Here is a 17124-nt window from a genome sequence, read left to right as displayed (position 1 = left end):
ACTATGATGTCATCTGCAAATAAACTTATTTTATACTCCTTCTCCTTTATTTTTATCCCTTTTATTTTATTTTATGTTCTTATTACTTCTGCCAATGGTTCTATTGCTAAAGCGAACAGTGAGGGAGATAATGCACATCCCTGCCTAGTTGACCTACTTAATTTAAATTGGTTCGATACATATTCATTTACTGTTACCTTTGCCATTGGTCCATTATATAATGCTTTAATCCAATTAATATATTTTTCTGGTACATTGAACCTCTGTAATACTTTGTATAAATAATTCCATTCTACCCTGTCAAAGGCTTTTTCTACATCTAAAGCATCTTATTTCCTTGAACTGCATGAATTAAATTAATAAATTTACAGACATTATCCCCTGTTCGTCTTTTCTTAATAAATCCAGTTTGATCTTATTCTACTATTTGTGGTACACAGTCGGCCAATCTGTTTGCTAATAATTTTGCTGTTATTTTATAATCTGAATTAAGTAGAGATATTAGTCTATATGATGCTGGTGTTCGTGGATCCTTCCCCGTCTTTGGTATTACTGTAATTATTGCTGTCTTACATCAATCTGGCAAGTTTTGTGTTTCTTTTATCTGGTTCATTACTTCCAGGAGAGAAGGAATTAATAACTCTTTAAATGTTTTATAGAATTCTATTGGGAATCCATCCTCTCCAGGCGTTTTATTTTTCTGCAGCTTTTTTAATATAACCTGTACTTTCTCTATTTCAAATGGTTTTATCAGTTTGTTTTTTTCCTCTTCTTGCAATTTCGGCAGTTCAATTTTATCTAAAATCTCTTCTATTTTATCATCTTTCCCCTCGTTCTCAGTTTGGTATAATTGTTTATAAAATTCCTTAAAGTTCTCATTAATCTCTATTGGATTATATGTAATTTGTTTGTCCTTTTTCCTTGATGCCAATACAGTTCTTTTAGCTTGTTCTGTTTTAAGTTGCCAGGCTAATATTTTGTGTGTTTTTTCTCCTAGTTCATAATACTTTTGCTTTATTTTCATTATGTTCTTCTCCACCTTATATGTTTGTAATGTTTCATATTTTATTTTTTTGTCCGCCAATCCTCTTCTTTTTGTTATTTCATCCCTTGTTGCTAGTTCCTTTTCTGTACTTACTATCTCCCTTTCCAACTGTTCTATTTCCCGGTTGTAGTTCTTTTTCATCTTAGTTACATAACTTATTATCTGCCATCTAATGAAAGCTTTCATTGCATCCCATAATATAAATTTGTCTTTCACTGATTCCGTATTTATTTCAAAGTACATTTTGATTTGGCGTTCAATAAACTCTCTAAATTCCTGCCTTTTAAGTAGCATGGAGTTTAAACTCCATCTATATGTTCTTGGTGAGATCTCCTCCAGTTCTATTTCTAATAACAGGGGTGAATGATCAGATAGTAATCTAGCTTTATATTTTCAGTTTTCCTAACTCTCCCTTGAATATGGGCTGACAACAAAAACATATCAATCCGAGTATGTTTTATGCCTACTCGAATAATATGAGTATTCCTTCTCCCTTGGGTACTGCCTCCTCCATATATCCATCAATTTCATTTCCTGCATTGATTTAACCATAAATTTGGCCACTTTATTCTTTTTGCTAGTCTTTTGTCCAGTTTTATCCAACATTGGATCCAAATTAAGGTTAAAATCCCCTCCTATCAATATATTCCCTTGCTTATCTACAATCTTCAAAAAAATATCTTGCATCAACTTTTGATCCTCTTCATTAGGTGCATAGATATATTGAGCAAATTCAAAAATTCTGAATATATCTGACACTTTATCATTACATACCTCCCTGCCGGATCTATTATTTCCTCCTCTGTTTTGATTGGCACATTTTTATTAATTAATATAGCTACACCTCTAGCTTTTGAATTATATGATGCTGCCGCTACGTGCCCTACACAGTCTCTCTTTAATTTATTATGTTCCACTTCAGTTAGATGCGTTTCCTGTAGAAATGCTACATCTATTTTTTCTTATTTCAGTAAATTTAATAGCCTCTTCTGTTTAATTTGGTTATGTATTCCATTAATATTTATAGTCATATAATTCAAAATGGTCATCTCATATTCTGTTTACACCTCATTTCTGCTTCCTCACCACCACCATCCCTTTTCCCCCTTTTCATCTCTCAGTTTTCCCTTTTTAAACTCAATGTATGACAACACATTTAAAACACAAAATGCTTCAACAACTCCCACATCCAATATTCCCTTAGCCTCAAATGTCTTCCCCTCTCTGAGTTGCCCCTTATCCCTTGCCGAGCAACCACAACTCCCTTCTCCATTTGGATTGCTAACCCCCTCGCAAGCGTCAACTGATTTCGCAGTGACGGTTATTCTCTCCCACCCAACCCCCCCAGAAAAGACTGTTTTTTTTACACATATAACAAAGTTCACCCTTTTTTTCCCCTCCTTACTTCCTTTCTTCCCTTCTCTTTCCCTTCTTTAGTTCTTACATACACATTATTTTTACATCTTAACATATATTTTATCGCCGTGCTTCATTCTTGTTACATCTCTTCATCTCTCCTTCTGTCCTGCAGGTGTTCTGCAAATTCTCGTGCTTCCTCCAGATCTGAGAACAGTCTGTTTTGCTCCCCAGGGATAAATATTTTAAGCACAGCTGGATGTCTTAACATATATTTATACCCTTTTTTTCCATAGGATCGATTTTGCTGTATTAAACTCCTTCCTCTTCTTTAAGAGTTCAAAACTTATTTCTGGGTAAAAAAAATTTTTTTGACCCTTGTATTCCAATGGTTTATTGTCTTCTCTAATTTTATTCCTTGCAGGCTCCATTATATTTTCTCTTGTTGTATATCTCAAAAATTTTACTAAAACGGATCTTGGTTTCTGATGTGTCTGTGGTTTCGGAGCTAGTGTTCTGTGTGCCCTTTCTATTTCCATTCCTTCCTGTATTTCTATCATTCCCAGGACCTTCAGGATCACTTCTTTTATAAATTCCTTCATATCTGTGCTTTCTTCATCTTCCTTTAGGCCCACTATTTTTATGTTATTTCGCCTACTATAATTTTCCAACATATCAATTTTCTGAGCTAACAACTCTTGTGACTCTAACTTTTTTATCACTTTCTTCCAATTTTCTTCTTAAGTCGTTCACTTCCATTTCTACAGCCGTTTCTCGTTCTTCCACATTTTCTAATCTTTTCCCCATTTCTGTCATGACCAGCTCTAATCTATTCACTTTTTCCTCTGTACTTTTTATTTTTTTCATTTCACTAAATTCTAATGTCAACCATTCTTTTAATGCTCTCATTTGTTCTTGAAAAAAATCTTTATCTATATTCTGTCCATCTGTTTTACCTTCTATTTCTCTGTCCAGATCTTGGTCTTCTTCTTTCTCTTCTTCTGTGTCTGTACCTGTGTTTGTGTCTTCTTCTTCTCTTCCTTGTATCTGTGTCTCTTCTGACTTTCTTGCTGAGTTGCTTGCCTCACTTTGCTGGGCTTCTTCTTGCTTGGCTTCTTGCTGTTGGTCTTCTTCTTCTGGGCTACTCATCTATTGGGCCTCCTGTTGCTGCTCTACTTTCCTTTCACTCCCTTTCCTATTGCTTTCCTCTTCTTCCAGCTGAGAGCCCTGGTGTTGGGCATCCCTCAGCTGGTCGCGTTGTGTTTGCCCGCTCCTCGGCTGAGTCCCCCTCCCATCAGTGTTCTCCTTCTCCTTAGTAAGCGCATTTTTGTTTGGCTCTGAGAGCCATTTTTGCAGTCCAGCGGTCAGGGGGTCGCGACTCTGAGGGGTTGTCACCAACCTCGGAAAACGGGCTCTCTTCTCCACGACGGCTCCCTGCTTCTTCATGCAGGTAAGGCCTTCTCCTTTCTCTTCCGGTGTCTTTTCTTTTTTTCACTTTGTTTTTACTTTTTCCTTCTTGGGTGCCATTTTCTTTCTTTTCTCTACGACTTTATCTTTTATTTATTATGTTTTGTATTTCTTAAACTTTGTATAGGAGAGGACTGGTATTCCCCTACCTGCCACTACTCCATCACGTGACTCCTAACCTAGCCCAATTTTCAAAGGATATATGCAATTACATTCATTTTGTGTTAAAAAATAACCTCTGTAATTTCCTAATATCATCACTCCCTCCTCACACCATGTCCTGCTCTTGGGTATAATTCCAAAGTGAGACACCACTAATTACATAACAAATGAGAATCCTGATAACACTTTATATCCTTATTCATTGCCTAAGATACTGGGTGTATATCAACTTCTCCATCTGCTAACTTTGAACTGCACTCCCATGCCTAATATTTTATTGATTTTAAAATTTTAATTTTCTAATAAATTAAATTAAATTTACACATACAGCAGGGTAACAGGCCATTTCAGCCCACAAATCCATGCTGCCCAATTACTCCCAATTAATCTACAATCCCCGGTATGTTACGTTTACTCCAGAAAATATTCTTTGTCACTTGACAGGCTGCAGAACTGAGATCTTTAGTGGTGAAAAACAGACAGTATTTACCATTTCACTTCAAGGTGCCACTTACAGTACATTAGCATCAGGACATCAGATTATCAACCCAAATAATTTGCACTGTTTATTATCATCTGCATATTTGCAAATATATTTTAAAGACCATTGATATAATACACATTAGCTTTCTAACTCATTTACATTTAATTGCTATTTCAACACATTTCAAATTTGGGGGGATGATCCCATTTTAACTGCTTCTCCATGGTTTTAGATCTAGTTCACTCAAAAGCAGAATGAAAACACAAGATTCATAGATCACAGGAGGAGACCATTTGACAACTACAAATTAATTTCATTGTTTCACTTCATGTATTAAATTTTGTTTCCTTCAGCTTGTCCTGGATTTGTTAAAAAAAAGACTCTGAAATAAAACATGTGACATTTTTTGCTTAATTTTCCTCTCTTATTTCATACATCCTTTTAATTCAATATAACTGGGACTCCCATCTAAATAAGAACAATGTTATGTGTGAAGAATGCATCCAAAGGTTAGTAATATTATTCTTTACAAACCTGATGGTCTTTTTCAGATCCAAGCTGACCCTCTTCAATCATCTCTTCATCCTCTCCAATACCGATGTTTTCCTGCTTTAATTCAGAATCTGTCAGAAATTCCTCAATGGATGGCACCCTGACATTACCCAGGGGAGCATCATATTCTAATTTTCCCTTGGATTCAAGGATTCTATTGATAGGTGCTTCTATGGCTCTTGCCTTCAACTGGCCCATGAGATCATTTTCCAAATGTTTCCCTTCAGAATCTCCCTCTATGTTATGATTTTCCTTCTGTTCCATATCCACAAGGAACTCCTCAATAAACCCAACCTGCCTCTTTAGTTGAGCATGTTCTGGATGGTTTGTGACTTCTTTTGGTTGTTCTTCAAGTTTATTCTCTTGACAACAATCCAGCAAACCTGCAGCCCCGTCCTGTGAAATAATCAACCGATTGTGTTAACTCACATCTATCTCGGAGGCATATTTGATAATGCTCTAATAGTCACAACTAAAATAACAGTGCTTCACAATAAATAATTAATTCGAATATCATAAGTGATGTCTCACAGAGATCAGATCGATGTGGAAAAAAGGAGCAAATAAAAATTGAATATCTGTGCAAACATAAGTCCACCTTTTAGTTGCTAGAACTATAACTTTTTATATTCTTTCATGACATTATAATGCCACAACCACTTTCTAACAAACTAAATACAGGTATTCCTCAACTTATTTCCGTGTGCTGTTCTGACCAACTGGTCGTATCGCGAAATGGACGTCCATCGGAAATGCACTGTATCTGTCAAATACAACATGGCAGCCACCAAGGTCAGCTCTTGTGAGAGTTTTGTTATCAGCCAGCTTTCCCGAGAGGTTGGTCACCCCTGTCATAGGCGTTATTTTCCATAGATAGGCCCCCATTTCACCATAAAAGCATAATTTTATATTTTTTCTTTATTTTAAAAAATTTTTGGCTGTAAATCGAATAGATGGTAAGGCGGGAAATACCTGTAATTAAAATGTTATGACTGTTACAACATAGAAATCTAATCATCCTGCCAAGTTAAAAAGCAAAAGCAACTTGCCACCTAAACATTTAGTGAAACCAGACATTCTCAATCACATTAGCTGCCTTGCTCCAGACAATTGCCAAATTAGATGGTCTCTCCCCAAAATATGGTCATGTACCCAGAACAGGATATGCATGTGTCTCTTCCGAAAACTCAGCCAGCCCCTATATTAGTGGCTGAAAACAGAATCTGCCCAAATTAGGCATGTGAATCCAAAATAATCGAAGTAGTTACTTATTCGTGTTTTTAGAGCTTTATTTCAACAAAATACTATAAAACTCTAACATATGTTTCAATTAAGTCATTGGTATAATACATAGCTTACCTTAAATGATACTTACCTTCAAATTTGGTACCATTTTAGAATCTTCATCTTGAACACATGCTGACTCTTCAAAGTTTTGCTTTATATCAGCAATCTTAATGAAAGTTGTAAACGGAGGTGGATGGTTCCCTTGTTCATTTCCATTGCAACTTGTGGCACTGTCAATATTGTCACAAGTTATCCCGGGCAGAGTGTCATCTTTGAAATCTGCATTTGGTAATTCATTATTCAGGGGGATACTATTGTTAGGATGGAGACATTTTTCAGGACCAGTCTGTAATGACACGGGTTGCAAAGGAAATGTGAACAGAGCTCGAGGAATTTTGATAGGGCTGGAGTCTGGTGATTCACCGTAAGGAGACAAGGTACGAACAGAGATTTCCTTGGAAATCTGCAGAACTTGAATCTGGCTGGATCTGACTAGTACACTACCAGCTGTAGGAGATGTCACTTCAATAATCTGGAAAGAAACAAAAGAAAGTGACATTATCCTATAAACTCAGGTTAAGTGACAGAAAAACACTCCTATTTTACCATTAATTAAAGCTGCAGAGTTGGACAGCAAGTTTTCAATGGTAGTACAAACCACAAAGTTCTGGTAGGTCATAAAACAAAAACATTTCCTCATCAGCCACCTCTCAGCTTGCAGACTAATTTTCTGTTTTTATTTTAGAATTGTTGGAATTGAGCAGAATGAGGGGGGATCACTTTGAAACATTTTGAATGCTGAAAGGCATGGACAGAGTAGGTGTAGAAAGGTTGCATCCCACTGAGGGAGTGTCTAGAACAATTTCAGGATTGAAGGGTGTTTGTTCAGAATGAAGATAGGGAGGAATTTCTTCAGGCAGAGGGTGGTAAATGTGTGAAATTTGTTGCCACAGGCTGTTGTGGAACCCAGGGCATTCGGTGTATTTAAGGCAGAGATTGATAGGTTCTTGATTAGCCAGGGGATCAAAGATTATGTGGAGAAGGCCAGGCAGTGGGGGTGGGGCTGGGGCTGACTGGAAAAATTGATCAACTCATGTTTAAATGGAGGGCCAGACTCGAGGGACTGAGTAGCCTATTTCTGCTCCTATGTTTTATAGTCTTCTGTGCTTACTATTATACCAACCATTTAATGTTAATTAATAAAGCCTCTGAAGAAATGTTTTATGACATTTGCCCAGATTACTTTCACGGCAGCATGGTTAGCACAGTGCTATTGCAGGGCCTGCAACCGGGTTTGTATCTGGTGCCATCTGTAAGGAGTTTGTACATTCTCCCTGTGTCTGCATGGGTTTCTTCCAGGCACCCCAGTTTCCTCCCACCCTTCAAAAATATATGGGGGTTGTAGGCTAATTGGGATATTTGGGCAGCGCAGGCTAATGAGCTGGAAGGACCTGTTACTGTGCTGTATGTTTGAATTTTTAAATTAATTTTTAATAAGGGGTCATTCATTCAGCTGCCTTGCCATTCAGTGTGGGCGATCATGTCTCATCCATTACGATCTCTGACCCTCCAAATTGTAATTGTTGCCTCCCCTGTTCTTCTTTGGTGATGGCTCATCTTTGAGTTGAGACTGTAGTCGACGTTGAGTTCATGATAATACAAGGGAAAAAATAATGAAGTGGTTTCCTGTTGCCTTCAGTTGCAGTGTCCATACTGGATGGGTCACCCTGGCTATTGACCAGCAGATTCATCTGCTCAGCATTTTTAGTTTTACAACCTTAAATTCCAATTTGTGGAATTGGAATTGAAAAACATCCACCATCTGCAATGCATGGCTTCATGTGATCCTGAGTGGGAGGCTAAACAGGTACTACACCTTGCCCAAAGTTGACTTGTAGGCTTTTGGATGGAGAGAGTGCCTTGCACCTCCTTTTGCTGAGCAATTGGACAGCATTGACATTGGCTAAGAGGTAGTCTGCTTCAAATTACGATGCCACAAATGCTGTCATCACAGCTATAATTACAAACTGACAAAACGAGAAGCCGCACTCTTAAGATAGGAACACTCTGTATATAATACTTGCATGGAGAATTGTAAATGAGAATTATGCAAACCTGAAATCAGTTGACAGAAGCACTCCAATATGGAACCAATGTTAACATAATTACCCGCACAAAGCAAACCAAGAATTACTGGCAGAGAATGCAAAGTCTACCTTCTCGCCATCGGCAAAGACAGCATATCCAGTGACTCGCACACCATTTGAAGTCCCTGCAGCATCTATGGTTACAGGTAGCCAACTGATCAGCAGTACACCAGGGGTGGGACCTGCTTCTATCTGAACATCCAGTGGGGCATCAGGAGGGCCTGCATTAAGAAATATAGTCAGCTGGATGCACCGTTCAGTGAATGCACAGTTAAATCTGCACAAATTGGCACAGACCTACTGCGCCTACACTGTACTTATGTGCGAAAATGGACATGCATCAGTGTTATTCAGCAACAATCAAACAAGAAACCAAATGAATTTCAAATATTCTACAAGTCTCCTTTATCTGTCCTTTACATCCTCAAAGAACTAAATTCTGCTCTAACTATGTCCTTTTCATAAAACCATGGTGACTGTCACATCATGCTTTGTTTTAGGTGCCATCATGGATTCAGTGACAAACTTGCTTTAATGCCATTTCCTCTTTTAATCCTTGCCTCAAAATATGTGTTACATTTGATGTTTTCCTATCTTTTTCAGTGTTAGAGAAATTATAAAAATAACATATAATATATCCAATATCTATGTTGAAACCTCTGAAAAACTTTGGATAAAGATAAGCTAATCTGAGAATTTGTCCATCATTCATCCCCTGATTTTGTTTTTTCCTTGAATGGTGTCAATTGTTTTTTTTTATTTTTTTTTTCTCTCTGGTCATTCACTTTGATTGAAATTTCAGCATTACTTTTGGCCCCTTCTATGATGAAGAAACATAAGTATTTGTTTAAAATCTTTGTCATTTCCTTAACTCTATTGTTAATTCCCTTGTCTTGCTTCTAATGAACCAATCTTTACTTGTGCTATTTTCTTCTGCTTTAATCCTTTCACCGTGTTTCTATTTTGTTCCTGTTAATTGATCAGTTATCTTTTGCTGTCCTCTCAAATTCTTTTAGTCCCTTCTCTTCTGACTTGAGAAAGGATATACTGACTTTGGAAGCAGAGAGGAGGAGATTCACCAAGATGATTCTGGATATGATGGGGTTAGTTTATGAGGAGAGATTGAATAGCCTGGGCTATACTCACTGGAGATTAAAAGGATGAGAAGGGATCTTATAGAGACATAAAATTGTAAAGGAAATAGATTAGGAGCAAGGAGGATGATTCCACTAGTAGCTGAGTCCAGAACTAGGGGGCTTCGTCTCAAGATTGGGGGAGTAGACTTAAGACATAGATGAGGATGAACTGGTTCTTCCAGGGAGTTGTGAATCTGTGGTATTCTTTGCCAAGGAAACAGATGAGGTTGCCTCATTAATTTATAAGAGACACAGAAAGATGGATATGAAGAATAGAGGAAGTAAAGGCCCAGAGGAAAAGTGAGGAAATAGAGCTGAGTCCACAGCATATCAGCTATGATCTTATTGAATAGTGGAGCAAGCTTAAAGGGCCTTATGGCCAACTCCTCCTTCTATTTCTTATGATCATGTCTATTGCCAATTTTTGGTACTTTATGAACTTTATAATTATAACACCATTCTGAAATTCTTTAGCTGCTTTTGAGTCGAAGTAATGTTGATTTCTCTATTTAAAGTGCAGCATAAAACAGATACCCAAGGTTTAGAATTATACATTCAACATGGTAACAATCGACAATCACTTCAAAATGCTTGCGAGTAAAAATACAGCTTCAGCCTGGATTTAAGAGAGTTAAAGGAAGGGGTTGATTTGATGGAGGGAGGAATGTTGTTCCACAGTTTGGGAGCTGCAATAGTGAAGGCCCAATCACCATTGAGTTTGCGATTTGAGCACGGAACAACCAAGCACACTAAATTGGCTGATCTGAGGGGTCTTGAAATGGAGTAGGATGTTAGGAGATCAGTGATGTAGGAGGGGGCTAGTCCATTAATGGATTTGTAAACAAACTGGAAAACTTTAAAATCTATTCTGAGCCATTCTGGAAACCAGTGAAGGGAGGCGAGAATAAGGTGATATAGTCCCTCTTCTTGGTTCCTGTCAGGAGCCTATTTGCAGCATTCTGAACTAGTTGCAGACAGGGCAATGATGACTCATTTCCATATAAAGAGAGTTAGTCTAAACGGGAGAAGATGAGAGCGTGGATAACTTTCTCAAGGTCTTTCAGTGACAGGAATGATTTGATTTTGGCAATAGTGCATAGCTGAAAAAAGCAAGCTTTTACTACTGCATTGACTTGTTTGTCAAACTTAGACTCGAATATCACACCTAGGGATTTGACGTGTGGATTAATGAGGGTGGATAAGTCACCAAAATAATTTTGGTGGAGTTGGGGGGGGGGGGGTGGCAAATAGGATGATCTCAGATTTGCCTTTGTTTAGCAGCAGGAAGTTTTGAGCCATCCAACAATTTATGTCCTCCAGACCGTCATTGAGGCTGGTTATCTTTGCTTGACCATTGGGCTTCAGAGGGAGATAGAGCTGAGTATCATCAACATTGCAGTGGAAGGAGATGCCATGTTTTTGGATGATATGGCCAAGGAGAAGCATGTATAAGGAGAATAGACCCTTGTGGGACCCTGCATGAAAGGGTAGCAGACGAGGATGAAAATTTGTCCATGTTGACTGAGAAAGTCCTATCACTGAGATAAGATTTAAACCATTCTAACATACCAGGATCACTCTGCCCTACAGGATGCTTTTTTTTAAACCCCAAGTCCAGACCTATGTCAGATTTAAAGCTGCCAGTTTCAAATACATTTCATAAAATGTCTTCAGAACCATTTATTTCCAATTTGCATGTTCAAGCCTCAACAAAATGTTCCCCGTGATTATTGCATTAACTTTATGACATGCCCACATTATTTCTCAATTGATAATCTTTCTAACATTAGATCCATTGCTAATATAGACTAATGCCACTGTAATTTTCAGACCCTTGTAAATTCAGTATCTTCATTCAAACCAATTCTACTTATTAACTTCTTGAGCCAAAATCCTTTCTCACTGTTGCCCTAATGCCATCAATAATTACTGGTGAAAACCTCTGTCTCCTCTATTTTGGCTATCTTTCCAAAGCATTAAATACGCTAGATAAGAAAGTGGATGAGCGACTATTGGATCTGTGAGCGAAGAAAGAGGAGCAAGGTAAGAGAGCCAACAAGTGTAAACAATACACGAGGAAGCTGGACATCCTACGGAGGTGGGCAACAGATAGTGAAGATAGATGAGGTAGCAAGGATGATATCACAAGACAGTTGGCAACGTTCTCTTTCTTACAGCCCACAATGACAATTATATTTCATCAACACTACTAACTTTACCATTCCTCTGTACTTCTGGAACTCCAGTTCAAAATAACCACCAAATCCTAAAGCTGTAAACTTATCCTTTTATTCAAACATCCTCTCCCTAGACTCAATCATTATGAGTAATTTCCCCAGATGTCCAACAGAATGATTTTATTTCAATCTACAAACCATGCTGCTACTGACCTCCTGCCAACGTGGCGAACTGTGCACACACACATTTGAGCTGTCGCCGGTCTGGTGGCAGCTCCCATGGAGTCTGGTGTGGTCGGGCCTCCACTTTCAGCTTGTACTTCATGTTCGGCCGCAGGTTCGTCAGTGAGCATGCATAGCACCCTGCCTTGACTACAAGGTACTCCTCCTCATTGAGGAAAATCACATGGCTGTAATTACTGTTGCTTGGCAACCAAGAAATGTCCGCCGAGGTTGTGGTAATACATTGGACTTTCAAATGCATAGGGGCGACACAGACGTCTTTCCCCACAAGCACGCTGCTGCACATTTCATCTGAATTCCCTTTGTCTGTCACACACTGTACATAGATTCGGTAAGTTTTTGTGTTAAGGTCTAGTCTCTCTATCACAGCTTTGGTCTGCGCACCAAACTTTACATTCATCCGTAATTCATTGTCCACATAGATATTATAGCTGAAGATTGTACCCCAGCCACCTGGAATAAGAGGGGGTTCCCAGCTAACAATGATACTTTTGGCAAGCTGTTTAATTAATTTCAGTTTCCTGGGGTAAGGCACCACGTCCTCATTATATTCAGCCACATCTTCTGTGTTGAGATCAAAGCCATTGCTAACATGGCTCTCTGGCTTTATTTGTGAGTCACTCAGAGTGAGATCTTCATGGGGGCTGCAGATCTCAGATTTGTCAATGCTATTTTTCACCAATGACAAACTTTGTTCGCTACTACTGTGGAAACTGATTTCCTGGAACGAACTCTGAGACAAATCGTTGGCTTCTGGAGGATGAAATGTCAGCATGTCCTCATCAGATACCCGCTCAATGAAGTTTGAGGGAACCAGTCCTCTTCTCCCATCCATTAGCTCTCCTGAAAATAGATCCAGAGTATATTTTAGTGAAGTCTGGAAGTTAATTCAGCTGAATGTCTGTTATTTGAATCTTAACCAACTGGTAAAAATATCAGCTCAACTCCTGAAAAAAAGTACTTCTGCATAGTATTTGTTCCAGACACACCTTCATAAAATCCATCTTCATCCATGTCTCCATATACATAGATATACTCTCCGGCTGTCAATGGTAATTCTGCCTCTGGGTTTTCATTGGGCCCATCAAAGGGATTGTAACTGGAAGAGAGATGGGAGTACTCATAAAAAAATTGAAACAAACCTCATAGACTTGACTCGATAATCCACAGCGCATAAATGTAGTCTCAAGAATAAATTAAATCTATATTTCTTGCTTCTTCCCCGAGGGTGAAATTCATCTTAACAGATTAACCCAATAAATGCGTAGACCTACACCCTTTCACATATTTCCACTGAATTCAAGAGATACAGTATATATCCAATAAATCATTGGGTCAAAATTAAAAACTTCCCCAGTTGCTATGGAAGAAATTACACCATAAAGAGTGTGACCAGGAAGTTGTGTTCCTATAAAATGAGCTGGGTCACAACTTTCTGTGATGTGTGTGCGTGTCAAGAAGCACGAGTTGAAATAAAATGTCTTGATTTATTTATTTTCCAATACATTCTATGAGAGAACATTCCACATGTCAAAATTTCAGGTCAAGATTTATGAGGGGGAATATCTGCAACTTGAACAGCCTTAATGCAGTTTGTGTTTGCTAATGTTTTCTTCATTTCAAATTATAAACATCTTCAGTTGTCATTTAGTTACTTGCTCCAAATACCTCTGCCACACTGTTATGTTGGCTAGTTTTCTGGGTAAATAATTACATGGAAAACCTTTGTCTCCAAAAAGGATCCAATCCAAAATGTTGGTTGTCTATTTCTCTCGATGGATGCTGAGTCCTTACCACTTCTTCAGAGCTTCCTTTTATTGTCACCCAATAATAATACATCAATAATGTAATGTACACAATAACCAACTTTTGTCTGCCATAAGGCAGAGTTGCCGTGAGCATTGCCCGGATCCTTAACAATAGAGAAAAGAGAAACAAGAGAATCCATTCAGAGACACTGAGTAGATTCACCTCCAGCACTCCCACAGCCTCTGCAACTGCACAGACTCCAGTTCAAACCATCAACAACCCGAGCTCCAGATCCAAACCTGATATGATTAGGAAGCCTTCAGCACCCGAGGTCCTTCATAATCCATTCTTGCCCTCAGCACCGTCTCAAATCCAGTTCCGATATTTGATCCCCATGAGTCCGTTTCTTGCAGCCTCAGCCTGTGCGGTCTTTCGACTGAGTCACCAGTGGCCCACAGCCTGTGTCAGTGCTTTGACCGCAAATCGCCAAAAGCCCACAGCATGTGTGGGTCCTTCCTTTGCTGTGGTCACCTTCCCTCTCAGAACTTCTCCCATGATTCTCCTTCTCAACTGGGGATGGGGGTGGGGGGATTTCTCTCTTTGTCCACCCATCTTAACTCTTTCACAATTCCACGAATTTCAGACTGAGATCCTGGAAATAGTCAATGTCTTACTTTGCTGGAAGCCTCTTGGTTAAGTTGGATCGCTGAATGGCAGTCCATGCCAATGTTCATACTGAGAGCAGAAATGGGGACAGCCTCATTACTGATTCTTCAGTGGGAAGGTGGCCAGCTGGTTATCAGCAAGACCCTCTGATGGTGAGGGCACTCTTCAACCATGAAAGAAATTAAAAACTGGCAATTATTAAAAGTAACAACCAGATAATGGGATGGACAATCTGGGCTACATTTATGAGAAATGACTTCTCCTTGAAGTTTCCTGAGATAGATAACATTAGGCATCATCCTAATGTACATTAGTACATCATCCAGTCACAAAGTAAAGCAATCAAATCTGTAAAATAGATTTAATATTTATTATTACAGGCCTTGTGCTATATGTGGACTGGGAAGGAACATGTGGCGTCACTGTCTGTCTGGTCATTGTGGATTGCAGATGGTCTTATGACCTCCCTGTCTGAAACTTATTCAGAAGTAACATCACCTGCCAACCATAGTTGGACTCCGGCCACACATTAGTGCACAACTTACTGTTAGCTCAGTTAAATGACTCAGTGTCATCAGTGGCCAGACACCCAGCTCAGAACAGTATAAAACATCAATGCACACCACATCTCTTTCTCTCTGCCTCTTGGTCCAAGTCCTGGACATAGGTCCACACCAAGTCACTACTGTGGACATCGCTGAAGGAGTCATGGGTTCCTGAAAATTGGGCAACCTTATCTAGAACATATAGGCACTTCACTGACGACACTATAGGGATGTGATCATTTTTAAGTAGCCAATAGACTAAAAAGAAAATAACTGTGGTAATATTGTGTCTCTATGTGTTTCACTGTATACACTGACATTAAGATTGTTTTTTTTCTTTTTCTTTGTTTAATTGGATTTATACAGAAGGAGTAGGGAAATGGAGTTTTCTTGACTTTTTGTATAACTATTAATTATTAAATATACTTAAAAATGAAAAGTAAAATATTATTTTTAAAAAAGGTGTGCCGTAGATTAAGTTGAGCCGTAATACTGTGATAGATCAGTGTTTGCAGAGAACAGCACTCCCATTGGTACAGGGAATTGAGAGTGGATTTGAAAGTCCCTGTCTGTGAAGTGTGTATACATACGGGAGTATGTAGAAGCGGCCACTGGTCTCAGAGTCCAACCTGGGTCCGATGGGAATGACTATATGTTTGTTTAGTAATAGAGTAATTAAGTATTGTTTGACGTCTTACTCTATTTGCCTTCCATGTGTTCGATAAAGTTATCTTTGATTGCAACACTTGTGTCCAGACTCATCTCTCTGTGAACTCACTGAACCTGATACTTTCCAAACCTTGTTAACGAGTCACAAAAAGGATGGAGCAAACATTACAGCAATTTACCTGTACCGAGCAATGAACACCTTTAATTTTTCAGTTATTCTGATTTCAGGCTCTTGAATGGAAGAGACATGATCAATGTCCAATTCCTCCACTTCGCTGGCTGTATCCACCTGTAAATTCATAAATAACACACAATCACAAAATCCAATGACTAGAATGAAAAATGAGTAATATAACCATATAATCGTTTACAGCACGGAAACAGGCCATGTCGGCCCTTCAAGTCCGTACCGGTTCACTTGAACAACTCCACTAGCTCCTCTGCAAACTCCTGAGGAAGTAGAGGCTTTCTTCATGATGCCATTGGTATGTTGGTTCCAGGAAAGATCTTCCGAGATAGTGACTCCCAAGAACCTACATTTGCTCATCCTCTCCACCTCTGATCCCCCAACCACAGAGCCCTATATGCTTCCATTTTATTTTAATTTTTATTCAGAGATACTGTTCAATAACAGGCCCTTCCATCCCAGAAGCTCATGCCACCCAAATATACCAATTAACGTACAAACCCTGTACATATTTTGAGCAAGGGAGGAAAGCAGAGTACCCAGAGGAAATTCATACGAACACAGGGAGATTGGATAGACAATGCTGGATTGGAACCCAGAACATTGGCTTTGTAAGAGTGTTGTGCTAACTGCTACATGTGCAGTCCTTCATCTTGGGCGGGGGGGGGGGGAGGTCAATCAATATTTTTCAACCCAATAAATATTTAATTAAGGTTCTGAGTTAGTTCCAACACAAACAGGTTTTTGTGACCTTGTTTAGAGTCAGATTCACATAATCAACTCAACCATTTTTAACATTTATACACGCTGCACCATTTAAGACTAAATCATGTTCATGCAGCCTAAAAGCAAAAAGTGTAGTGAGGATGGAAAAAAGGGTCACCACAGAAGTGGGCAGTAAACAACAAGCTTATTTTCCTTAAGAGACTGTTACATTGAGTGAACCAAACGTGAGCCTGTGAAATAGCTCAAGCTATTTTACTTGGACTTACATCTGGGGTTGTACAAGACTTTGGGGTGCTTTGTGACAATTCTGTTTTGGGAGACTCTCTACTCGAGCTCTGGTTTGATTCTGGTTGTACTTTGCTGCTGACGGAACCAACTTCTGTGGCTACCTCTTCCGATTTCTGGGATACACTGTCTGCTTGATCCTGTGACTCATTAGGAATCTTCTCTTCCTCCTTCTGCTCATCCTGTGTTGGACATGACGACTGAGAAACTGGCTGAGAAATGTTTTCTGCATCTGAAGAAA

At 38.9% G+C, this 17124-nt stretch overlaps 1 protein-coding gene across 20 annotated transcripts in view; it reads right to left on the bottom strand.

Moving 5' to 3' along the window:
- Positions 1-17124, bottom strand: part of LOC138749254 (RIMS-binding protein 2-like) — a 227447-nt gene that overhangs the window by 44275 nt on the left and 166048 nt on the right. For all 20 annotated transcript variants that reach the window (XR_011348508.1, XM_069910403.1, XM_069910409.1 and 17 more), the window contains 7 exons: positions 16865-17115; positions 15865-15974; positions 13046-13155; positions 12027-12899; positions 8570-8721; positions 6442-6885; positions 5049-5462 (listed from right to left, as the gene is read on the bottom strand). Coding sequence is in view for 19 of the 20 variants with exons in the window: in XM_069910403.1 (XP_069766504.1) it covers positions 5049-5462; positions 6442-6885; positions 8570-8721; positions 12027-12899; positions 13046-13155; positions 15865-15974; positions 16865-17115 (2354 nt within the window). In the remaining variant the exon portion in view is untranslated. The remainder of the gene's footprint in view (positions 1-5048; positions 5463-6441; positions 6886-8569; positions 8722-12026; positions 12900-13045; positions 13156-15864; positions 15975-16864; positions 17116-17124) is intronic.

The sequence above is a fragment of the Narcine bancroftii genome, chromosome 14 (genome assembly GCF_036971445.1).
Source record: "Narcine bancroftii isolate sNarBan1 chromosome 14, sNarBan1.hap1, whole genome shotgun sequence".
Lineage (NCBI taxonomy): Eukaryota > Metazoa > Chordata > Chondrichthyes > Torpediniformes > Narcinidae > Narcine > Narcine bancroftii.
Note: the sequence above shows the minus strand (reverse complement) of the source record. Positions and strands in the feature narration are given on the sequence as shown.